This window comes from Catharus ustulatus, chromosome 10 (genome assembly GCF_009819885.2).
Source record: "Catharus ustulatus isolate bCatUst1 chromosome 10, bCatUst1.pri.v2, whole genome shotgun sequence".
NCBI lineage: Eukaryota > Metazoa > Chordata > Aves > Passeriformes > Turdidae > Catharus > Catharus ustulatus.
In genome coordinates this window covers 25,024,952-25,051,034 of record NC_046230.1, presented here as the reverse complement: position 1 = coordinate 25,051,034, position 26,083 = coordinate 25,024,952, and the positions used below count along the sequence as shown (strand labels likewise).

At 43.9% G+C, this 26,083-nt stretch overlaps 1 protein-coding gene across 1 annotated transcript in view; it reads left to right on the top strand.

The window, feature by feature from the left end:
- The window catches only part of RSRC1 (arginine and serine rich coiled-coil 1), a 106,639-nt gene that overhangs the window by 27,166 nt on the left and 53,390 nt on the right, over positions 1–26,083 (top strand). The window contains exon 6 of the mRNA XM_033069063.1: positions 21,764–21,800. Coding sequence (XP_032924954.1) covers positions 21,764–21,800 — 37 coding nt within the window. The remainder of the gene's footprint in view (positions 1–21,763; positions 21,801–26,083) is intronic.

Sequence of the window (26,083 nt, the reverse complement as noted above, 5' to 3'; positions counted from 1 at the left end):
CTCAAGGACCAGGTCTGGGTCCCAGTTGAAATTCATGGCTGTTTGGAATGTATTTATTCAAAATAGCTGCTTTGGAGCTGTAATGAAGATCAGCCTGGAGCCAGATTGTGGGAAGCTGGAACATAAATTCTCAGGTGCTGCTTGACTTTATAGTTTAACTTTGCATAAAAGGAGGTATTTCAGCTTGGCAGCACTGCAGCTTATCTGAGAGATGTTGTATATTTGGGGCTTTACTGCTCCTCTAAAGCAAAGAATCAAAATGCTTTTTTTTTTTCACTAATTAAGCAGCAAATTTGTTTGTGGCTCCTAATGATGATTTTCTGTCCTTGGCTTGGGTGTGTTTGTAGATGTGAGGGGGAAACATCTGTGCTTGAGGTTTTTTTAGGGCAGTTTTAAATTCTGTCAGGGGAGATCTTGTCACAGTAAACATCTCAAGAGAAATATCAAAAGAAAAATATTTTATTTTTAAAAAGTAGTATTCTGGGCAGTGTCCTTTGGCATTCCCCATTTCAGTGATGATTCTCTAACACTGAGCACTGAATTTCTGGGCTGTTGGAGAAGTACCAACTGTTCATGCCTGAACAGCTCAACTCTTCTCCTCTTATATCCTGAAATGTTTGAAGGGATGTTCCACTTGTGCAGCCATTATGGAGGGGAATTGTGGCAGCAGCTGCAGGGAATGTGGCCTGGGAGCTCCAAGGAGTTCCCTCCTCTCCCAAATCCCACATTTACACCACCAACATCTTCATTCAGCTGTCCAAGTCTGCAAAAGTGAGAGCTTTTACAGTACTACAATGTTTTTCCACTATTTTTTTTTTTACTAATCAAAGCATTACATTCATCTTTTATTTATGCTCTTTGAAACTGGCTTGTTTTAAAACAACCTGCACACGTGTCTTCATTGACCTGGTTGGGTGTGCTGTTGAATTTTGATGTTTCAAGTCTTGAGCAGCTTCAAAACATGCAAATTCTGTTGTTGTGAGATGTGTTTTTCATAAGGCTCCCTGTTCATTGTTAAAATGGAGGGGAAACTACTAAAAGCTTGTTAGTTTTAAATAACTTCTACATTTATGGTCTCATCATTGCTTGTGTGGAATTTTGGATTACTTCTCCAAGTGACTTTGGCAATTTTTAATGAATAAATTAAGAGCAGCTCCTCAGTTAAGAGAAAAGGGTGAACCATTGAAACCTGACCACTGCTTTAATTACTGATCCTTAATAAGGTTGTTGATACTTTTTGCATTCATGGTTTCACAGATCCCAGAATGCTGGCATGGTTTGGGTTGGGAAGATCTTAAATCCCATCTTAAGTCCCAAGGGACACCTTCCATGGACCAGGCTGCTCCAGGTGGCCTTGGGCACTTCCAGGGATCCAGGAGCAGCCACAGCTTCTCTGGGAATTCCATTCCAGCCCCTCCCCACCCTCCCAGGGAATAATTCCTTCCCCAAATCCCACCCATTCCTGCTCCCTGGTAGAGGGAATTCCTGTCAGAATTTCAGAGCTCAGGAGTTTGCTGTTCAGACACAATCTCCACTTTCCTTTCAACTCCTCCCTCCAGGTCTTTGAAGTTCCACTGAGGTCCCCCTGGCCAGGAGCCTTTTTCCAGAGGCATTTCCCCAAATCCCTGGGAGCTGGATCCATGCCCAGAGCCCCATGGATGGGATGTGGCTGTTGATGAAATTTTTGCTCTTTGCAGAAGACATCAGGAGTAGATTGGGAATGCTGGACTTTGCTGAGTCAGGCTCTCCTGGAGCTTGGCACATGATTATTTTTCCATTCCTTCTTGCCACCCAGTGCAGTGGGAAGTCACTGATGGTAATTAGCCCTGATTTGCATGTAGGTGATGGAGCTGTGTGGTGCAGAACCCCCAGAAGTCCTCGGGAGCTGTGCTGGGATCAAAGGGGCCGTGTGGGAGCTGTGTCTGACACTGAGCTGGGTGTGTTGTTTGCATTAAACATTTATCACCCTCCCAGCCTGCCAGCAGGAAACTCTGGGCTGGGCTGACACGTTTTCATGCAAAATTTATTGGGGAAGATGAGGCTTGTAAAGGGAGATCTGATTGCCTCTCACCAGTGGGGGAAATGTTTGATTGGAGGGAAGATTCTTCTGGCACGTTTGGGGCACGTGTTGCACCAGGACCTGAAGGTTTGGAAAGCTGATTTTTGTCTCTCCAAGACCTTTTCCTCATCATCTTACCTGACAAAATCCATTTCCCAAGGAGCAGAAACATGCAAATAGAAATGGATGTTCAGGGTGCTACAACATTTGTTTAATTTGCACTGCCCAGGTCTTGAATTCAGGAGTTCTCTTTGGTTATTTGAATTCTTTTTGCAGTTGATTTCAGAGAGGCTTATGAGGAAAACAGAAACTACATTGTGTTTAGCTTGTAGCTCAGGAGTCCAAAAGGAAAATACATTCATTTTGGAAGTTTTGATCCCAAATATGATAAATAAGGATTGCTACTGGGCTGGAACCTGCCATGGTTCAACCTTGATCATATTCTTGTTGTTGAGTTACTGGCATTTTAGAGGAGCTGCTTGCAGGAAAATGATGGCAGAGCTTTCCTGGAATAAAAATGGGCTGGTGGGAATTGTGGAGCCTGTGGCCAAAAATCCATCTTGAACATGGAAATTCCTAGAAAAACTGGAGATCCTCTTTAAAATCTGTTTAAAATTAACAACTGCATTTTGAGTGCTGAAACCAAACTACTCCATCCTGTGGTGGAAAGTAGCTGGAATGCTTGTAGGAGAAATACCTTTTGTCAGAGGGGAAAACCCTTAATCCAAGTGGATTTATTTTGTGAGGACTTCACAAGAGCTCCAGTCGTGCTGCTGAGAAGTGCTTTAGTAAAGTTTAAAGATGCTTGGGAGGATTTCTTGGTTCCAGTGATTTCTCTTGGTAGCTTCTTGAAGAACAGCTTCTGAAATTTAATGACAATTTATTGTCCAACCTGGGATGCTCCAATGACTGCCAGGCACTTGCTTGGACTCAGGTTGGTTTTCCAGGATCTTTAGGATATGTTGTCATGGCAAGGGAGTCACTTATCCACAATAAAACCCAAATGCCTCTCCTGTGGGTTAATTAATTTATTTATTACATATTTTGCCTTCCTTTCTACCTGCAGAATCCAAGCAGGAGGGGGCTGAAGCAGGTGATGCAGTCACCTGGAGGTGTTGGTGGCTCTCTGGGTGACCTCAGAGCAGTGAGGCTGAACCCCTTGCCCTGCCAGGATCCTGATGTTCCCTGCTGGAGCAGGAGCTGAGGCTGGGATGGAGCCCAGGGGAGGATCCTGAGAGCACCCAGAACTGAGGGAGCACCTGGAGGGATCCTGAGAGCACCTGGGGGGATCCTGGGAGCACCTGGAGGGATCCTGGGAGCACCTGGGGGGATCCTAGGAGCACCTGGAGAGATCCTGGGAGCACCTGGGGGGATCCTGAGAGCACCTAGCACTGGGGGAGCACCTGGAGGGATCCTGAGAGCACCTGGAGGGGTCCTGAGAGCATCTGGAGGGGTCCTGGGAGCACCTGGGGGGATCCTGAGAGCACCCAGCACTGGGGGAGCACCTGGGGGGATCCTGGGAGCACCTGGGGGGATCCTGAGAGCCCCTGGGGGGATCCTGAGAGCACCCAGCACTTGGGGGGAGCACTTGGGGAGATCCTGGGAGCCCTTGGAGGGATCCTGAGAACACCTGGAGTGATCCTGGGAGCACCCAGCACTGGGGGAGCACCTGGAGGGATCCTGGAGGGATCCTGAGAGCACCCAGCAGTGGGGGAGCACCTGGGGGGATCCTGAGAGCACTTGGAGGGATCCTGGGAAAACCTGGAGAGATCCTGGGAAAACCTGGAGGGGATCCTGAGAGCACCCAGCACTGGGGGAGCCCCTGGAGGGATCCTGGGAACACCTGGAGGGATCCTGAGATCACCCAGCACTGGGGGAGCCCCTGGCCATGTGTGGGGTGACGGTGAGGAGTCCCCAGCTCTGCTGGCAGCAGCAGGAAGCAGCTGAGAGGCCAGACAAGGACATTTCCTCCCAGTCAGGCAGCCAAAGGCTGGGGGGAAGCAGAGGAAGGGTTTTCCTGAAAAGGGCTGAGCCCTCCACATGCCCAGAGCAGCTCCAGGGTCACTTGCCTTTGACCGAGATTTGTTGCTATTGTTGTCTAAGCTGTGTTGGCCTTGTTTTTCTTTTTGTTTGCTAAAAATCCCCTTTTAGGACTCAAAAGGCTGGCCATTTATTTAATAGGCAGCAGCATATGGGATGATTTCTCTTCCTTTCACTCCCAGACAGCTGGAAAAGGCAGCGTGGATGGGACACGTGTGTGAGCTGGGGAGCAAAACTGTGCAGGAGGTGCTGGGGAACCACTGGCTCTGGGAAATAAATAGGGTTTAGTTCAGAGTAACCATTTAATTGTCATTCATTAAGTACTTTTTGTGCTAAGTACAAAGATCTGAGTGTTGTGTTCGGATTCTGTGGCTCAGACTGTCAGTTAGTGATGGCTGTCAAATGAGCTTCCCTGCTAAATTCATGGACTGTGTTGAGGGAATTATATTTCTCCCTATTTCCAGAAATAGGTTTTGGAATGCATTTGAAGGCAGTATCTTCAAAGACACACATTCTTTTTAAGCTGTTTAAAATTTTCCAAACTATCTGCTCCTTAAAACTGCCAGCCACCACGATTGTCCTTTTATAACTATATAATTTGCATTATCCTGGGTTTTTAGTGGAATCATTGCTTGGGCAGGGAGTGATCCTGCTGGAAGAGGGTTTTGTTTGCCCTCATGTCCAAACACACACAGGCTCTGAATGTAAACATGGAGTTTGGGGTTGGTTTTTAATTTTTTTTTCCCTGGGACACCTTGTGCTGGGAGAGCAGCTGACTATTGTTTTAATGGGCTCCCTTAATCTGGGCAGGAGGAATCCAAAGTGAGCTGTGCAAATCCAGTTAGTGTGAGCTGTAATCTCTTTACTGGCTGTAAGGAGCTGCAGTGGCACCCAGACACCCTGCAGATACTGAACAGCAGAGATACAGTAATCACCTCACCCTGCACCCTGCTCCTGCATCCTGCCACTAAAGCCACCAGTGCCCAGTGAGGATTTAGGGAAACCCAGCCCCAGAGCAGCAAACTGCTCCTCAGAGCAGAGCAGGGCCAGCTCACAGACAGCTCACTCAAAAGATGATGCTGTGCTGAAGTCAGGTTGAAATTCACACTAAAATATGGAACTTGCTGTTGCACCTCGTGTTTTGGATTTTCTGGAATGAGCTTACCTGCTATGGAGATTAGAAACCATCCATGGCTTTGGCTGGGGAGGGAAGGAGCAGCTTGGTTTGGAGGAAGCATTTCTAATCCTGGGCTAATTTTGGACCTTTCTGTTGTTTGGTATTGCAAATTAATGTGAGAAACTGAAATGAAATAATCTGAGTTGTTGATCAGTGATGGGACAGGAGGGAATAGTTTTAAATGAAGAGAAGAGGGATGTAGATTGGGTTTTGGGAAGGAATTCCTGGGGAAGAAGAATTCCTTTTGGGAAGGAAGCTGGGGCTGCCCCTGGATCCCTGGCAGTGCCCATGGCAGGGTGGCACTGGGATTTGGGACAGTGGGAGGTGACACTGGGATTTGGGACAGTGGGAGGTGACACTGGGATTTGGGACAGGGGAGGTGACACTGGGATTTGGGACAGGGGAGGTGACACTGGGATTTGGGACAGTGGAGCTGTCCCTGTGCCCATGGCAGAGTGGCACTGGGATTTGGGACAGTGGGAGGTGTCCCTGTGCCCATGGCAGGGTGGCACTGGGATTTGGGACAGTGGGAGGTGTCCCTGTGCCCATGGCAGGGTGGCACTGGGATTTGGGACAGTGGGAGGTGTCCCTGTGCCCATGGCAGGGTGACACTGGGATTTGGAACAGGGGAACTGTCCCTGTGCCCATGACAGGGTGGCACTGGGATTTGGGACAGTGGGAGCTGTCCCTGTGCCCATGGCAGGGTGACACTGGGTGATTTTAAGGTCCCTTCCAGCCCAAATCTCTCTGTGATTCCATGATTCAGTTCCAGGCTCTGGTTGTGTGCAGGGCAGGCTGTTCCCTCTCAGCAGCAGTAAAGCCCTGCACTAACCTGTGCTCATTGTTCTTCCACTCCCTTTCATTGAATCAATTCTCCACTGAAGAGGGAAGGCTCTTGGATATTGCCATGGAGAAGAGGAGGATCCACATTTTCCAACCCAAATTTTCCATTCTGAGAACTCCTGGGTCTGGTTCCATCAGAGGTTCCCAGGTGCAGAGGGTGCTCTTCATGTCCCTCTCTGCTCACTGAGAATCCCCTGATCCCTCCTGGGCCTGAAGCACCTCCAGCTCCCCAGCAGAACCCCTCAGAGGGCTCCTTGTGACAATAATTCAGCACCCTCTTGGGTTTATTCCCCTTTTTTCCATGGATTATGGCAGCCTGATGCATTGCACATTTTCTGGGGGAAAAGTCTAGGGGTGACTTCCACTCCAGCCATCAATTTTTACATTATTTGCAGTATAAAAACCATCATCATTAAATATCCATGAAAGATGAGGCTGGGAAATGCTTTGGGTGATTTCCAGGGGAGGAATGGGGACAGCCAGAGGGAACATCCTGGATTCTCCTGGATCCTGCCTGGCTCCTCAGCTGCTCCCAGCAGCTGAAGTTCTTGTAATACAAGGCCCATGTAATGGTGAATTATGTTGGGAATGGAATTATGGCTGCAATGGAAGCAGCAGGATCACTCCATTCTCCCCAAATGGATTAAGGAATTGATCAGGAAGCTCTGCCTTGGCTGCCCAGGTCAGAATCTTTTGAGGCTGCTTAATGGGATCATGCTGAGGCCAAGAGGGAAAAGGGGATTTTCCATTGGTGACCGAGGTGGGCATTGCTTGTGCTTCCAAAATATCAGGGAAATGCAGACAAATACAAAATATTGGAAATACAGAGTGGATTTCTGGGAGAGTGTTCAGCACAGGAATGGGAATGCAGGAGGGAGAAACCTTCCTGTGCCTGCTCTGCCACCTCCCTTTTTCCTTTTCATCTCCTCCTTTGCTCTGCCTTTATTTCTGACCATGCTAAACAGTGTTTAAAAAAAGCCTGGGTGAAGTTTGGGCTCATGTTGCAGTGGGAGTTCCTGCTGGGAGTTAATTTACAGGTCCCCTGTGAGCCAGGAGCACGAAGATGGAAGAGAAGGAAAGGCTTTATGTGGAGTGGGAGCCACTAAATCTGATTTAAAGGGTCTCAATGTGTTTTTTATTGAGGAGGACAAAAGATTAAAGTTCATCAATTAATTTATAAAACAACAAAACAAGCTTTAGGTCCCAGAGCTTGTTGGAAACTCCTTCCATGGGCTTTAAAGGAAATTTTAATAATTTTGCTGCTTTTCTCTTTTTTTAAACATTCAGGCTGCAATGACTTAGTAAATTGATAATAGATAATTAGGTCTTGATGTTGTAGGCTTGAAATTTTATATGCTGTAGGTTTCAGATACAATTTTTGAAAAATTTTACTCTGCACTGTAAAATAATCTGACTCATGGAAGTGCTTTATTTTTAGGTTCTGCTTCTCACTTGGTTACAGGAGAGGAATTTTCTCCTGACAAAGTTTCCCAGGTTTTGAAATATTTATTTGCTCCAAGCTCCACTGTCCAACCTTGGACACTTCCAGGGGCAGCCAGAACTTCTGTGGGAATTCCATCCCAGCCAGGAATTCCCAATTCCCAAAATCCCACCCATTCCCTGTGTCCTGTCCCTCCCTCCCTTGTCCCCAGTCCCTCTCCCTGCATCCTTTCCTTCTCCATGCTTGGTTCTCTTCCTTCTCTGCAATTTCTGGAGCAAATTTTGGAGCAGTGGCACCAGAGGAAGAGGCAGGGAATGATCCCAGGAAATTGCAGCTGCAGGGAGAGGCTGTGGAGGCTCCCAGGGCAGATTCCAGCCCCTTCCCAGGTTTGTCTCCATCCGTGCTGGAGCAGGGAGTGGCCCCAGGTGAGCTCTGTGCCCTGGGAAGAGCTGCAGGGATTCCTCCCTGGGAAATGAAGGATGTGCTGCTCAGGGGGTTCATCACAACCTATGCAATATTTTTAAAATATATTCCCTTTCAGTGCTTTTCAAAGCTCTGGTCAAATTGGTTTTTTGAGCAATTCTGGAGATTTTACTGGTCTTGCATAAATGATCCTTCCAGTGAGAGCCAGTACTTCTCTTTGCTCCAGAACACCTTCCCAAACAGAGAAGTGGTGAAATCCCTTTTCCATTTGGGCTGGGAAGGGCCATTTTGGGAGGCCAGGATCCAGTTTCCCTCATGATCCCAGTGATATTCCTGTGTGCCAGCAGAAAGCCAGGGCTCAGTGTTCCAGGCTGCCTTAATCTCGTGCTGTGTTTATGTAATGCAATAGAAATGTTGCTAACATGATTATACTTTTCTATCTTATTAGCTCCAATACTGAGCACAATAAAATGGAAAACTGTTTAAATGTTGTGTTTAAGTGCTTGAGATAAGAGTTCTTGTAAATGAAATGTGATTACATTTCTGTAATAGATCTTCTCTGTCTGCTCGGACTTTGTTGAGCAATGTAATTCTTTTGGGATTGCTGTTTCAAAGTTTGATTTCTTTTTTCTTTTGTAAATTTTGGTAGAAACAGCCATGTAAAATGTTACACCCCAGCAGACAATGCACAGAAATCCCTTGAAAAGACAGGGCTTCCTGTGTGAGGCACAAAACCATCTCTCCATAGTTCTCTTTGTGCTAACCAATTTGAATTAAACATAATTCCCCAACATCACCTTGAGTTCCCATCTGTGTAACCCCGATGTTCTTAAGCGTTTTTGCATTTACCTAATGCTCTGGGCAAAGTGTGACTATCTCCAAACTGGAGATGATATGAATAACAATTGTTTGCTGATCTTCCCCTGTATCTCCCTGCATAACCTGCAGCCTGCAGAGGCTGAGGAAGTGGCAGATAGCTTTTGTCATCCCTTATCCGGGCTGTACACTTGTAAGGAAGAGCAGGGATAATCGCCTCAATCTAATTAGGGGTTAAAAGAGGCCATGACTGTGATGTGGCACTGAGACACCTTACTGTAGCAATCCTGTTTGCATTAGAAAAATAAGGTTGTCATATTGATTATTCAAATGAGCTTCCATTGGCCATGGCTCAATGGCTGCTGCAGCTGAAGCTCCCAGCTTTGGAGCATACATTATGTGATGTCTTGTTTGCTAATTTAAGGCCTTGAGAACTGAGTTTTATCAGGACAATTAAGGGTTTAAGTGACCACTGGAAAATGAAGTTGGGACTGCTCAAAGCCATTCAGTGAGGGCCAATGAATTTGCTTCTCATCTTTTATGGAGAAATCGCTATTGGAGTTAACAGATCTTGTTTGTGCATTAATTGATGTTTAGTTCAAAGTCAAACAGAGCTGAAAAGAATAAAGTAATTGCATTCAGATCAATTCCACATCCAAGAGATAGCCAATTCCCCTGGCTCTGACTTTGGGGGTTGTGTTTTAATTTAAAAAAATAAAAAATTTATCTGGTGCTGGGCTATTACAGCTTCTCAAATATTTCTCAGCACTTGTTTATTTGTCATTCCCCAGTCAGGTCTGTGACATCCTGCAGGTGCAGGAGATGCTCCAGGGTGTGCTGATTTCAGCCCTCCTCATTGTGGTGTCAATGCCAGACAGAGAATGGGGAAAAGTGTTTGAAAAGATCAATTTATTAATTTTTAGAATTATCTTTGGCCCTTTTGTAGTACAGCAAGTGCCACGTGCCAGGCTGTGTTGTATGTGCAAAATCTGGGTGTTGTATGTACAAAATCTGGGTGTTGTGTGTACAAAATCTGTGTGTTGTATGTACAAAATCTGTGTGTTGTATGTACAAAATCTGTGTGTTGTATGTACAAAATCTGTGTGCTGTATGTACAAAATCTCTGTGTGGTATGTACAAAATCTGTGTGTTGTGTGTACAAAATCTGTGTGTTGTATGTACAAAATCTGGGTGTTGTATTTACAAAATCTGTGTTGTATGTACAAAATCTGGGTGTTGTATGTACAAAATCTGGGTGTTGTATGTACAAAATCTGGACATTTTACCTCTTTTGCCATTGGTTTGTGCAGCTTCTGTCCTTACAGATCTACAAGGAAAAGCTCACCTTGAATCCTAGAGATGAGGCAGAGTTTGCCAATTTTACAATGCAAAATTTCCAAATTATTTCCCCCATTTAACCTGCACTTTGAACATTGTTCACTCCAGCTGTTGGCTCTGCTGGATTTCTGCTGCTGGGCAAAAAAAAAAAATTTACATAGACAACTATTTTATCCTCTTGTACATAGGCACAAAGTTTTAACTTTATTTTAAAATTTCTTCACTTGATTCTTCCAGTTTCTTCCTTTGGGTACTGGTGTAAAGTTCTCACCCAACCTGGCTGACTGAAACCATGATGACCAGAGCAAGGGGATTATTTTATATATTAATTATTTATGCTTCTAGGACATCCTGCCCTGTTTGAAGAACCTGAAAACTTTCAGAAAGTGTTGCTGTGACTTTGCAATGTCTTGCTTGTCCTGGGCTGCCTTTGTGTCCTGAGCTTTGTGCTGGGGGAGTTTGATTGGAGCAGTTCCAGTCCCACCTTCTGGGGTCCCCCCTTTGTGGCACCACTCTGCCACACACAATCATTCTGCATTTTAAAATTGAAATTGCAACTTTCAGCCCAAACTGAAAATGGGGGAAAAGCCAATTTATGAGACTTTTTTTTTTCCCAACAATATCAAGGTGCTGTTTGTGCAGATCAATCTCTCATTTTGCACATTCATTCAAAATTTTGAAATTATTAATTGAATTTATTTCATTTTGCACATTCAGAGTTTTGAAATTATTAATTGAATTTATTATTTTTTCCCTCTTAATCCCTTTCAGCCACAAATATTTCCTTACCACGTTCTTCCAGCAGCAGTTAGCAAAAAATTCAGGTTGTTCTGATTGACATCAGTGAGTGTCTGGGTGCATTTCTTAAAGAAAGGGAAATAAGACAAATAGGAAGAGTGTTGTAATAGGGGAAAATCCTCAATCCTGGGAGCATCATTGAGGCAGAATTTCCAGTTGACAAAGAGATTTTTTGGCTGCTCCTCCTTTCAGAAATTATAAAAACTTGATTCACACACTGATTCTGGGCTGGCTGAGGTCACCACCTTGAAATTTGAGATAAAAATAAATATTTGAATGTAAACCAGCAGCACTTGGGGCTTGTCTGAGAGCAGCACTGGGGTTCAGGAATGGTTGACTCTGATTTTTGGAGATCTTTTCCAACCTCAGTGGTTCTGTGAGAGCCAGGGGAGCTTCAGGTTGGGCTTGGGGAAGAATTTATTGGTTGGGCACTGGTAGGGGTTTGTTGGAGCCCAGAAATGTGGGAATTCTGAACTTTCTGTGCTTTCTGACACTGATCCCAGGAGAACTCTGCTTTGGACCTGAGGCCTTGGAGAAGGCTCCAAATTTGAGTGATGGATTTGAAATCACAAGTGTGTAATTAGAACAAAAGTGTGTGATTTCACATGGTGACATTGGGAATTTAAAGGTTTTAGAATACAGTAACAGGTATGGGACAGGATGAAGAGTTTTGGATGTTTTCTCCTTTCTGTCTTCTTCCTTTTTCTCCATGATTTCAGGCAGTTTTTGGTTGGACAGTCAGTGCTGCACTGTGGGTCACAGGAGTTTGGTTATTGGGTCAAAAGTATCAATAATACAGGTGTTAATTCTTTATTGGAGTGTTTGGCTTTAAAAGGCCTTGGAACCAGCTGGGTTTTCTCACTTTTAGCTGGTAGCAAGAAGTGCTGCAGAACTCTCTGTATTACAGATGTAATAAACAACCAAGCCTAAACATGAAAAAATTAATCTCCTTTGTGTTTTTAATCCTGACTCTGAGTGAAGGCAGAAGAAAATGAAGACAATGAAGTGGTGCAGGTACCACATTTACAGCCCTGCAGTGATCCAAACACTGCACCTTACATTTCCTAATCTAATTAAATTTAATTAAATTGTGGGATTTGGTCAGAGGCTGGACTTGATGCTCTTGGAGGCCTTTTCCAGCCTCAGTGATTCCAGAATTCCCTCCTGAGCAGCAGGTGAGGGAGTGCTGGAGGGGACACACAAATTTAGCTACAATTTACTGGTTGGGTTTGGAACTTGGGGTGTTTGGGGGATGTTCCCCTGGTTCTCTGCACCTTTGGGATTCTTCCCACCAGAAGGGTCTGCTCAGGGTCAGCTGGATCATCCACATTCCCATCTTCTGTATGGGCTGGAAATCCTCTGGAATTGCTGCCCTGCAAGGATCTGGCCACTTTTTTTTTTATTTATTTATTTATTAATAGAATATTTCACTTCACCTCCAAGATTTGCAGGTACAACAGGAAGTGTTGGTTTTAACCACCAACCTCCAAATTCCTTAAGATCCAATTCCCTTGGAGCCCACCATGTTTGTGGTGCTCAATCCCTTCAGGAATCTCCTCACTCTATACTAAAAAAACAACATTTGCAGGAAATCTTGGCTGCAGAACGAGACATATCTTAAATTTTTGTCTTTTTCTGGCCTCATTTTGGTGGTAAATCAATAATGTGCCACACTCACTATTTTGATTTTGTTGGAGAAACACCAGAACACAAGAAATGCTTTAGGGGGAGGTGTCCCTGCCTGGCTGGGCTGCAGTGGGATGGTTTTTGTGTCCCTTCCAACCCAAACCACGCTGGGATTCCTGCTCTGGGCTTGCTTGGGTTTGTTCCACCCTGCAGAGCCACTCCTGGGGGAAGCTGGCACTGAGAAATGCCAAAGCCAACAGATGCTGTTTGTGTTTCACAGCACTGAAAGGGTGAAAGCAAATTTCTGAGAGCAAGAGAGAAAAATGAGAGAGAGCAGGGTGGGGTGGGAAGGAGCTGAGATTGAATAATTGTGGAAATGTGGAGCCTGAAGGAGGCTCTGGTGTAACTCCAGGAGCATGAAGAGCTCAGCCAGCTTTGCTTGGAGGTTTTGAGTTTTTTATTTATTTATTTATTTTTTAGGCTGTCAAATTTTCTACCAGAAATACAAATTGTGATTTAGGGGAGCTTGCAGATCTTTGCTTGCTCTGGCAGAGCCACACCCCAGAAACTCCCAGCCCTGTGAAATCCAAGGTGGGAATTCCTGGGATCCCTTCAGTGATCCCTGCCCATCTCCTCTCCCTCATCAGCTCCAATTAGCTGCTTTGGATTGGATTTTTTATTAATCCCAAAGCACTTCCAGGTTGTTTTTATCGCTGTCTGTTGGGCTTGGGTTTGGTCAGATGTGTTTGAGACTTGCAATCAGTTTCTGGTTTGATTTAATTTTGATGAAATATTATTTCCTCCTCTTCATTTGTGGCCAAGGAACTTGAGGAATTCCCCCTCAAGCTTGAACAACTTCATCTCTCTCTTTAAAAATGTTATCAATTTGCCTTGCAGCACAGCCCAGCATGGAAGTTGTTAGAAAATCCAATTTCCTTCCTTACTGCAGGTTAGGCTGGGCTGCTTGGAATGAGAATCTTGGAGAAACCAAGAGGCTTCCAAAGGTTTTCCTTAGGCCTACACCGAGTTTAGATGCAAAAAAAAATAAAAGAAAAAAAAGAAAAAAAAGAAAAAAAAGGTTTAGGAAAGCCTAAAGCTCAAATCTCTGTTGTTTGTTTCTCAGCTGTTGGCTGAGAGGAAGGGAGCACATCCCAAATTTCTCCTGTTTTTTGGGGGGCTTTATTAATCTTCCTTCCTGTTTAAAATCTGTCACTTCCTCTTAATTTCTGTTCTAAGGGCAGCACCTTGTGCTCTTTCAAAGGCCTTAAAAATTTTTAATTGTGTGAATTTTTAATAAAATTTTATTTTACATCCTTTCTTTTTGGGAAGGAGAGGCAACAATTGCAGCTGTATCCTGGTGCTTCAGAGATGGAGGCATTTAGGGTTTGGGTTTGTTAAAACATTTCTTTAATTATGGGAACATCTCTGTGCTTAGAGGCTTTGAAGGACTTGTGATGTGCAAAGAACAAAAATAAAGCTGTAACTTGTGTTCAGATTTTCCATAAAAGAAAACCTGAACACAAAGCAGCATTTGCATGAAGAAGTTTTTCTGACTTCTAGTGATGGGCTAGAAAAACAATCAAAAATCTGAGTTCTGCAAATAGAATAAGGAGTGATGGCTGAGGTGTCCCTGGGTTTGAGGAGAGGGATTTTTGCTGATTAATAAAGTAAATTAAAAGTGTGTACAGCTCTGTAGGTTGGATAAGCTGAGCTCAGTTCAGATATTAAATATAAATATAAATTAAGCTTTGTTCTCTGAACTGAGATCTGTGGGGATTAAAGAAAGAAGGAAAAAATTGAAACAAAAAATGAGTAATTTGTTTCTACAGTCAGTATAGAAGCTTTAAATTGTCATCCTTGAGGCTGGAAAAGATCTCCAAGATCATCAATCCCAACCTTTAATTATGAACATGCAGTAACAGAATGAGATCTGTAATGGAACCAAGGTCTTGTCATGTGAATTTTGAGCACTGAGCAAAAGCAGGAAGAGTTTTATTCACAGCTCTTAGTGGAAAGTTGGGTTGCCAGCAAGTAAGTTTAAAATATTTAATAAACTTCTACAAGATTTTCTCCTCTTGGGAAGAAATGATGGCACAGAGTCTTAGAAAAGAATTCCAAATAATGAATTCAGATAAACTGGAGGTTGCCTTGTTTCCTAGGCAGACAGCCTTTAATTGGTAACTTTATTTTTACTGAATATTTAATGAGCAACTGGCAAATGTTTCCCTAAGCACAATTTTCATGAGCATTTATGATTTTTTGAGCAGTTTGTAATGAATTTAGACAAAGATGGAGCTGTTCAAACACGATGTGTGGTGTGAAGTATTTACCAAAGATTATTGCAAAACTTGGTTAATGAGCATAGATAGTTTAAAAAAAAAAAACAAAATACCAACCCCAAACTAAACAGGCTTGAGGTTTCCTTGTGGGATTTTTTTTTTTTATCACCAGACTGAGGGCCTGAAGGAATAGAGGAAGTGAATGGACACCAATGTATCCAAATATCTCATTTTGCCTAAGAGCAAGTGCCGGCAGATAAATGCCCATAAAGGGATTTCTTTCTTAAGCCCCATGGATTTTTTTTTTTTTTTCCCCTGCAACTTTTTTGTGTGAGTTTGAAATGAAAACCATTCATCCAGTGCCCCAAAGAAGGGCCTTATTGAATGGAATAACAGTGTAATGTAGCATTGAAGGCAGGATTGAAAGTGATTATCTTGTTAACTCTTGACAGTTACCGCCAGCTTGGAATGGAACTGGCAGGCTTGATTTGCAAATGAATTAGAGCTTTTTCATTTGCTGCCAGGATCATCTTTTTATATTCTGATATGACAGATGCTATGTTCCATGCTTTTGTTTCTCTTCACTCTTCTACTTGCAAATAAAAAACAAAAGATTATGATAGTAATTTTATTTGCATCTTTTCTCTAGGAGTTTATGCTTTGTCTCGAAGTTTTTAATCTCGTATTTTTTTTCGACAATTTGTTTAAAGAATAGTATTGTTCCCACAGAATAAAATTTCATTAGGTTAAGTACAGTAGTAATTGGGTGAATGAGGGGGATTTAGAAGCTTTCAGCAAATGGAAAATTGATTGTACTCAAATTGTTTTAGCGCTTGGAACATTTAAATTTCCTCCTGACTTGGACTTGCATGGAATATTCCTCAGCAGCAGGAGCAGAGGAGAAGCTCCAATTCCAGATATTTCTGCTGCAGTGTGTAATTAGTGCTGCTGTGTTGATATTCTGCAGCCATCCCAGCCCAGATGGGGAGGTGTTGGCTATGATAATCACCTTCCATGTTCCTCATTAACCTGCAGCACTCTCTACCAGTCCAGAGAGTTTTTCCCAGAGTTGTGTTTCCCAGCTCTGCAGCTGCCTGGGCTCTGCTGAATATTCAGCCCAGCCTTGTGGGCATTTCCAGGGCTGGGCTTTCTGCTGCTTTTCTCATCTGCTTTGGACTTGCAGCCTAATTAGCAGCGCTTCCGACTGCCACTGATGTCCACCACGGAAATGTTGTCCTACACTTTCACCTACAGGATGTGTTTTAATTGAATAGCTGCTAAATAATATTACAGAGAAGGCAAACCAGGCCAAAGTTGTCTGATTTGTTGAAGGCTGGTTAACAGAGACACTGACATTGCTGATGTTTAATTGCTGGCAATGCAAACAGGGAGGAATGAGGTTTGCACTCCTTGGGAGGGGAGCAGGAGGAGAAATCCCACCCAAAAACAGGGAAAAAATCCCAAACCCAACCCAGCTCCAAGGGCTGGCACATGGTGGTGTCCTTGGGATCACCAGGGTGAGCTGAGAGGGAGCTGACACAGCAATCAGCTTTGGGCATCTATGGGATTTCCATCCCTGAAACAAAAACCATTGCCATGAAACCAAACCAGAGATTTTGGGTGGTTATTTTATTTCTTGTATTGTATGGGATTTCCATACCTGATCTGAATCTTCCATGAAACAAAACCAGAGATTTTGGGTGGTTATTTTATCTCTTGTGGTTTATGGGATTTCCATACCTGATCTGAAGCCTCCATGTAACCAAACCAGGAGATTTTGGGTGGTTATTTTTATCTCTTGTGGCTATTTTATCTCCTATGGTTATTTTTATCTCTTGTAATTTATGGGATTTCCATACCTGACCCAAAGCCTTCATGAAACAAAACCAGGAGATTTTGGCTGGTTATTTTATTTCTTGTGGTTTATGGGATTTCCATACCTGACCCAAAGCCTTCATGTAACCAAACCAGGAGATTTTGGGTGGTTATTTTTTCTCTTGTGGTTATTTTATCTCTTGTAGTCATTTTTATCTCTTGTGGTTTATGGGATTTCCATACCTGACCTGAAACCTCCCTGAACCCAAACCAGGAGATTTTGGTTGTTTTGTCTCTTGTTTAGCTGGGAAATGCATGCAGAGAAATGCAATAATTCTGTAGGGTCTGTTTGAAAACATTGCTTTTATCCACACTGCATTTTGGGGTTTTCCCTCTCTGTTTAGCTTCAACATTGATATTGCATAAAACCTTGGATTTTACTCTCTGAGCCAGGGTTATTATGTATTTCTCTTGAATATTTGATGAGGTCTCTTGGGTGCTGATTTTCCTTCTTTCTAGGATAACATGTTGTGGAAATTGTTTCACCTCATGTCCTGTTTAAAGTCCCTGGATTTAGCATGATTCAGGTTGGTTTGCTTTATTTTCCACTGAGTTCCTTGGCAGTTCCAGGTTATTCCAGTGTGTTTGGGTCTTTGTTGCATTTGGATTTATCAGTAATTGGCCAAACTTCCTATTGGTTTTTCCTGAAATAAATTATTTGGATGATTGGAGTGAGGGATCCAAGATTCCAGGTTGGGAATCTTTCCACTCCAGGATCAGCTCCAGAGTTGATACTTGGTAAGAACAAAACATTGCACACTTTAAAAAAAAATATAATGGATGTTTTTCCTCTCAGGCTGTGGGATTCCCAAACCTTTTGCTCTTTCTGATGAGTTTGTTGTGCACGAAAGTTTGGAAAGAGCAGCAAAAAATGCCAAGTTCAGCAATGTCCCATCTGGGGATATCCTGAGGTAGAAATAAAACAGAGTGATCCCATGGAAACCTGATTGACTTCTCAGGAACCCTGCACCCTCCAGGGGCCCTTTGGCCTGAATTATGCTGTAATGTCCATAAATATATAATAAATAATAATAAATTTATCAGTAACCCATAGGATTATCCTGCAGCCTATGGCTTGTAACCCAAAATCTATGGCAAAGACAATTATTGGCTATTAATTAACTGTGTATTAGTTCTGCAGTTCTTGGAACTGCTATAAATTCACTAGAAAATACATTTTATGTGGAATCTGCAGCTGTTTTATAATACCTAAATGGGATATTTTGAGGCTAGTGCACCTTTTTCAGCTCCTTTGATTAATGACTGCTTTGATACAGGGAGTATTTTTAGGAACATGAACGTGTTCCAGGTTAAAATCACAATTTCAGCAAGTCTCAGGGAATACTTTTAATTGAATTTACTGGCAAAGGAAGTCAATTAGTTACTGTGGATTTAAGGAATCCCAAACCTGGCAAAACCTGGAGAATCCCAGAATGGTTTGGGGTGGAAGGGACCTTAAAACTCTTTCCTTAATTGAATTCCCAGTTTCTTGCTACAGGTCCCTCCTGACCAGGATTCAAATGGAGCTGGAATTTTTTCCCCTGGCATTTTGGATGAGCCTGAATTTGATATTTACTTTAAATATTTGCATGTCAAGTAGTGTTTTACTGCAAATCCTTGAGTGTAGTGGGGAAAAATTCCAAAGATTCTCTGCTAGAAAAAAAGGAAATCTCAGGAATAAAATCAAACTTGCCTGATGAAGCAAAGAAATTAAGGTGCTGCACTGGAGATGGTGGGAAAAGCAAATATACTGAGAACTTTGGGGTATAAAATGGAATAAAACATAATTACCTGGTAGTGATACCAAATTAATACAGCTTGATGGTTTCTTTCATGCTGTGAGCATTGGAATGTTGGGGGTGCATGAAGCTGCTCCTGGACTTTATTTGTGGTGTTTAATGGTTTAAAATTCTGCAGGCACTCCAAGCTGTGGCCATAGGTCTGATTTTGTATTTGAAAAATCAATGGGAGTCTTATTTTGTATAATTTGATACAAATAACATAATTAAAATATGTGATGGTTTTACATAATTATACAAACCCAACAAATATCATAATATGATTTATAGCCTGTATTTAAAATCTATAATTATTAGCTATAATTCTATAAATAGAGTTATGTAATATAATTTATTGCATTGCATATATAATGCAATACAGAATAGGATACAGGATATAATTGTATAAGATCTCTAATATAATCTGTTGGTTAACTAAAAGATAAAACCCTGCCATAGCCTGGCTGATTGATGCCCAGCAGCCTGGGGCTGCCACCAGGTTTTCATTGGAAGTGACAGGTGCCCCAAGGTTTATTTAGGACAAGCTCAGCCTTGTCCTGGTTAGTTTGATAATGTTTTCCTTATGGATGTTCCAGCACTGCATTTCCTGTGTTGGGGCCTTGTGTTACACCAATATTCCTGTCTGGGCTGCCTCAACTACAAATTGGCTGAACAGCCCCTGACACTTTTTCAATATTATTACATTAAACCAAGTGGATTTTGATTGATAACCTAATATTCAACTAATGCAAAACATCAATCATGGCAAGTATATTAATTATTTAATATTGCAGCCTAATTCAGGAATCGATGTGCTGCAGGAGGGGAAGGGAAACTCGCTGTTCCCAGAAGGTTTGAGCCAGGGGATGATTAAAAACCAGCCCCACCAAACCCTGCTCTCCTCCCCTGTGCTGGTTCGATACAAATCTTTATTCATTTGCCAATAATCTCCTCACATTTTCCACTTCAGGACCTTTTTTATCAGTTTTGAGGGCTGTAATTGAATGAAGGCTGCTTTCAGCACAGGCTGAGCTGAGGTGCACAAATATTGATGGCAGGGACAGGGAGCTGCTCCCAGCCCTGCCCTGCAGCCTCTGCTCTCTGCAAATGCCAGGAGCACCCCCAGAAGAGTCAGGGAATCTGGGAATGCTCTGGGATGGGAGGGGGTTAAATCCCAAAATCCCACCCATCCATGGGGACAGGGACACTTCCCACCATCCCAAACTGCTCCAACCTCAATGTCCTGGACATTCCAGGGACAGCCAGAGCTGCTCTGGGAATTCCTTCCCAAAATCCCACCCATCCATGGGGACAGGGACACCTCCCACCATCCCAGACTGCTCCAAACCAAATGTCCAGCCTGGCCTTGGACATTCCAGGGACAGCCAGAGCTGCTCTGGGAGTTCCTTCCCAAAATCCCACCCATCCCACCCCATCCATGGGGACAGGGACACTTCCCACCATCCCAGGCTGCTCCAAACCAAATGTCCAGCCTGGCCTTGGACATTCCAGGGATCCAGGCACAGCCCCAGCTGCTCTGGGAATTCCTTCCCAAAATCCCACCCATCCATGGGGACAGGGACACCTCCCACCATCCCAGACTGCTCCAGCCTCAATGTCCTGGACATTCCAGGGACAGCCAGAGCTGCTCTGGGAATTCCTTCCCAAAATCCCATCCATGGGGACAGGGACTCCTCCCACCATCCCAGACTGCTCCAGCCTCAATGTCCTGGACATTCCAGGGACAGCCAGAGCTGCTCTGCGAATTCCTTCCCAAAATCCCACCCCATCCATGGGGACAGGGACATCTCCTACCATCCCAGACTGCTGCTCTGGGCACCTGTGCCAGCCCTGCCCACCCTCCCAAGAAGGATTTTTCCCTAATAGCTAATCCAAATCTTTCTTTCTTTTTCTTCCTTTAGCTGTTCCACCTTATCCTATCACAATCAGTCTGTGTAATTCCAATGGAATTGCTGCTGGAATTGTTCAGAATCTCTGAATCCCAGGATGGTTTGGGTTGGAAGGATCTTAAATCCCATCCAGTGTCACCCTGCCATGGCAGGGACACCTCCCACTGTCCCAAATCCCAATGTCCAACCTGGCCTTGGACATTCCAGGGATGCAGGGGCAGCCTGGATAAATTCCATCCCAGCTAGGAATTCCCAATTCCCAATATCCCACCCATCCCTGCCCTCTCCATTCCCTGTGTCCTGTCCCTCCCTCCCCTGTCCCCAGTCCCTCTCCAGCTCTCCTGGAGCCTCTTCAGGCTCTGAGCTCTCCCTGGATCCTCCTCCAGGCTCAACAATTTGGGATAAATCCTGTAGGGATGAGAAGAATCAATTATTTTTTCAAATCCCAACAGCAAAAGTATTCTTTTTTCCCCTCTCCCTTCATTAATGTCATTTAAATAGAAAAAAAAGCTGTGTAGCAGATTTTGGGAAAAGCTTTAGGAAATGATAAATAATTAGCAATTTTAGTACTAGTAATTAGTAATTAATTGTGGTGTTAACTGGTTGCCTGCAATCCTCCTGGGCTGGTTTCTCCTTTATTGCCATGGCAGTGACCCCCAAGAGGTGAGGTTGGAATGAGTAAATCTGGAGCTGCTGGAAGCAGGAACCATCTCCTTGTCCAGTGGGTTGGAATTTGGGGAATTTAAAATTTTGTTTCCATTGGATTTCATCTTTTTTTCCATGGTGGGATGTGTTAAGGATAAATTTTCCCTCTGATTTTTTGGTTTTCAGAGTTTTACTTGGATTTTTTTTTTTTTTGCAGCTGTCTTTATGTAAAATTCTTCTCATTTTCTCTCTATCCATTTGGACTTTTTGCAGCTTTCAGGAATTAGATGCCAAACTCCAGCATGGAATTAATCACAATTCCTTCTCTCTATCACCCTGGAAAGGGCCACAGAATTTCATTGATATTGGTGGCAAAGCAGGAGGCACCAAAGTGAATTTGATAAACAGCCCTGGCTGGTTCCTTCCAGTGTAAATAGTGGGATAATTGAATTCCAAATGTTGATTTTAAATGTGCATCCTGTGGCATTGCTACAGTCTGGGCAAATTTCAGGGCAGGTGGTATCTGAGGGGTTAATTCTGTCATTGAGCATTAAGATAATCAATATTTTTTAGTTGTTACAGGTGAATATTTGTATTAAAATTAAAAATTTGACACACTGGAGAAATTCCCCAGCTTTGCCATTTCAGAGTTAAACAGAAATCGTTGCAGACAAGGGTTTAGCAACTATTTAGAACTTTTGTTCTTCTCTTACAGGGACTCTGCAAACATCAAAGCTGGATTAGAACATCTGGTAAGTTTTAATTTTCTCTTGAACATTTGCATCATCTTTGATATCTGCATTCCAAATGAACACTTTTGAATGAGCTTTGAATACCTTGAATTGAGAAAGTCAACCATTTCCCAGAGGGTCAGGCTACTGTTATTATGTGAAGGCACTCACATTTTCATTTATCTCCCCATTTCAAGGGAATTTTAATTTTTTTAAATTACTTTTTTTTGATGTCGAGATGAAATAAACTGGACTACAATCCTTGGATTGATGATTGCCTTAATTATAAACAAAAATTGTTTGGTGTTGGATTTTTGGCATATCCTGATCTGAAAACAACAAACTTGTGATTAAAAAAAAATATATTAAAAAAAAAAAAAAGAGCCAGGGACACAATCAAATATTGCATGCATAAATCTGGTGTGTTTGAGTCATTTGGAGGCTTTGAAAGAAGTGCACAGCTTTGTGTTTTCTCTTGTCTTTGCTTTATGAATAATGGATCGACTTAAATTCCATTCAGGGCTGCAGAAGGAAACAATAATTGAGGTGCAAAATATTTCTGGTTTAAGTAAACATATTAAACCCACAAGTGATGGCAAGCCAGGCTTAGCATTAAAAACTCATCAGTTGATCAAAACTGGGGAAAATAAAATCTTGTCACAAGTCAGAAGCTGGTTGAGCCTCACATGTTGGTACCAGCAATCAGTGGAACATTAAATAGTTGATCTAAAGAGATTATTAAATCCCATTAAATTAAAATATTCACTATTAATGGCACAGCCATCCTGAGAAGGGTTTGATTTTTTTTTTTGTGGAATATCTGAATAGTCCCTGCTGTTAAAACCATCATGTGTCATGGGCCAGAATTGCTTTTTCCTCTTGTTGCTTCCCATTTGGGGAATCACCGGGGAAAGATTGAGAGGAGCTTGGGCACCTTGGAGTGCCAGAGGGATGGGAAGGATGGAGAACCTGGTGGGATGGAGAGGATGGAGATTGTGGTGGGATGGAGAGGATGGAAATAGTGGTGGGATGGAGAGGATGGTGATCTTGAAGAGGTCAAAGGATGGAGATCCTGGTGGAGGGGATGGAGGTCATGGTGGGATGGAGAGGATGGATTATCCTGCTGGGATGGAAATCATGGTGGGATGGAGAGGATGGAGATCCTGGTGGGGTGGAAAGGATGGAGGTCATGGTGGGATGGAGAGGATGGATAGGGTGGATTATTCTGCTGGGATGGAGATTGTGGTGGGGTGGGAAGGATGGCAACTGTGATTGGATGGAAAGGATGGAGATCCTGGTGGGGTGGACAGGATGGATTATCCTGCTGGGATAGAGATCGTGGTGGGGTGGAGAGGATGGAGATTGTGGTGGGATAGAAAGGATGGAGGTCATGGTGGGATGGAGAGGATGGATAGGATGGATTATCCTGCTGAGATGGAGATTGTGGTGGGGTGGAAAGGATGGAGATTGTGGTGGGATGGAGATCTTGAAGAGGTATAAAGGATGGAGATCCTGGTGAGGTGGAAGGGATGGATTTTCCTGGTGGGATGGAGATCCTGCTGGGATAGAAAGGATGGAGATCCTGGTGAGGTGGAGAGGATGGAGATCCTGGAGGAGTGGAGATCCTGCTGGGATGGATTGTCCTGGTGGGATGGGAGATCCTGCTGGGATGGAGATTGTGGTAGGATGGAAAGCATGGAGATCCTGCTGGGGTGGAAAGGATGGAGATCCTGCTGGGATGGAGATCCTGGCACAGTTCTCAGGAGCTCACCCTTTCTAAAGGCACCCTGTGAAATATTGGCAATCATCAAACAGAATCAAGAGCAGAGTTCTCAGAGCAGCTGGAAAACCCATCCTGTTTGCAGCTGGAAAACCCATCCTGTTTGCTCCAGGGGTGTCTCACCTGCAGGGTGAATCCCTTCAGTGAATCTGGGGAAGGTTTTGTTGCCCTGCTGGTGCCAGGCAGTTTTTATCCAGCGGTTTCCCAGATTTTTCTCGTGCAGTATAAAGCTGCTCCCCTCCTGACACACTGACCTGGCTGGGGCTGGTTCTGGACTGGGGAGGAGCTGCAGGGCTGGTTTATAACAACAAAAAGTGGAAGGAAGAGGCTCTGTGGGCTGGGAGTAGCCTGGGGAGGTGGGAAGCAGGAAAAGAGTTCAGTGTTGTTCAGGTTTCTCTGGGACTGGGATGAGAGGAACTGGAAATATCCCCTGTGGAGTGGTGGTGCCTGAAGGGTTTTATGGGTTAACTCCCAGTGATTTGGAATAAAATCATGTCTTCATTAAATAAATTGGCTGCTTTGTATTTAGAATCCCAGAACTGGGCAGGAAGGGACCTTAAAGATCTCATCCCACCCTCTGCTGTGGACAGGGAACATTGTCCTGAAAGATCTGTCAAAAACCTTCAGATCTGAGACTTTTTTGTCCCTTTTATCTTAGAAAATCTGTCCTGGGAATGGGGGCTCAAGGAAACAAACTGTTTCCCAAGGCACCCACAGGTAGGAATATCTGTGCTGGCAACTGTTCCATACCCCAGCATTTTGTTCATCAAGACCTTTTGGACTCCAATAAATTATAGGGATATTCCTCCAAAGATTTAAACCACATGATTCCAGCTCTGCTGCTTTAATTCCTGCATCTCCAAATGCCTGTAAGGAGGTTTTTCCTACTTTAAGAGTCTTTATCTTTGATTTGGTAACCTGTTATTGAATCCTTTCTGTAAAAAAAGAGTTTTTTACAATTTGGGATTTATGAGAGTCTGGACTGACAGGACACAGGGAATGGCTTCAAACTGAAAGGAGTAGGTTTAGGTGGAATACTGGGAAAGAATTCCTGACTGAGGCCCTGGCACAGCTGTGGCTGCCCCTGGATCCCTGGAAGTGTCCAAGGTTGGGTTGGAGCACCTGGGACAGTGCAAGGTGTCCCTGCCATGGCTGAGCTTTAAGGTCCACATCTCTCTTTGTTCTGGTCAACCAAAAAACCCCAAACCCCAACAGGAGCCCTTTTATTTCTTTGGTGTTAATATTTGATCAGGTATTTATTTTAATTAAATGTCAATATTTATTTCCTGTGGTGTCACAGCTCTGTGGCCACGCACAGCCACGTCTGAGACTCTTTGGCTTCCTAACCAGCTGCAAACCAAGCAACCAATTATTTGTGCTCACAAGCAATTAATTAACACCCTTAATATGAGTAATTCTGTTTATCTTGCTGTCCTGGCAAAATTCCATGCTGGTCAATTATGCTCTGCAGGCTGGACTTGTCTCTTGTGTCTCTCTTGAATTGTTGTCCTGTTCTGAGAGGATGGAGTGAGGGTGGAGAGGTTTTCCACCCATGGCCAAGGTGACATTTGTGTCCAGGGACATTCCAAATTTCCCTTTGGATGGGCTGGAGAGCCACTGAGTGAGCAGCTGGAGGCACCAAGGTGCTTTTTGAGGGCAGTGCTGGCTCTGGCTGAGTCCCCAGCCCCACTTTGGCTGTGACAGGGTCATCATCCCAAACATTCCCCTTGAAAATCTTCCCTTGGCAACCCTTGGAAATCTTTTCAGGAGCTCTGGACCAGGTTCAGATCAGGTAATCACTGCAGAAATCAATGGTTTATGAATATCCATGGAAAAATGCAACTTGTTTGGCTCTGTTTGCTCCTGGGGGCTGCTCCTGCAGAGGGGCTCCGTGGGTCTGGGGGAACTGGGGAGCTCACTGCACTGAATGTGCATTAAATTCATTAAATTCATTAAATTTGCACTCCACTTTTATTTGTTCTGAGGTTGTGCTGCTGGTGGTGCAGGTGTGAATCAAAGAGCAGTGTGATCAAACCATGAGAGGCAGAATGTTTTCATGGCTCAATATTCAAAGGTTGCAGCAGTTTGTTGTTCCAGCAGTGACAAATTCTGTGGGAACTTTGTAAGAGAAGCGAGTTTTCCCTGACACTTCCCATTACCAGCGGGCTCTGAAACCAGAAAACATCCCTTGAATGTGGTGTGACTTTATCAAAAGTAAACTTTGATCACTCCCATTTCCCACCCTTGGTCCCCCCGTGACCTTTGCGCCTTTATTTCGCTTTCCCTTCACCCCCCAAACTCCCGTGAATTCGGGAAGGCCGTGGGGACACCCCCATCCCTTCCCTCAGTTGGGTGAGAGCAGAGATCAGCTGAAGTCAATCAGGCTGTAAAATATCCAGAGTGTGATTTTCCCTGGCGCCCGCACGAGAGCCCCGGCACGCGCGGGTGTTGTTTCCAATCGCGCCGGCGGTTTGTTCGCAATTCCCGTAATTTGATCGTGCCTGATGAAAAGCTGACAAGATTT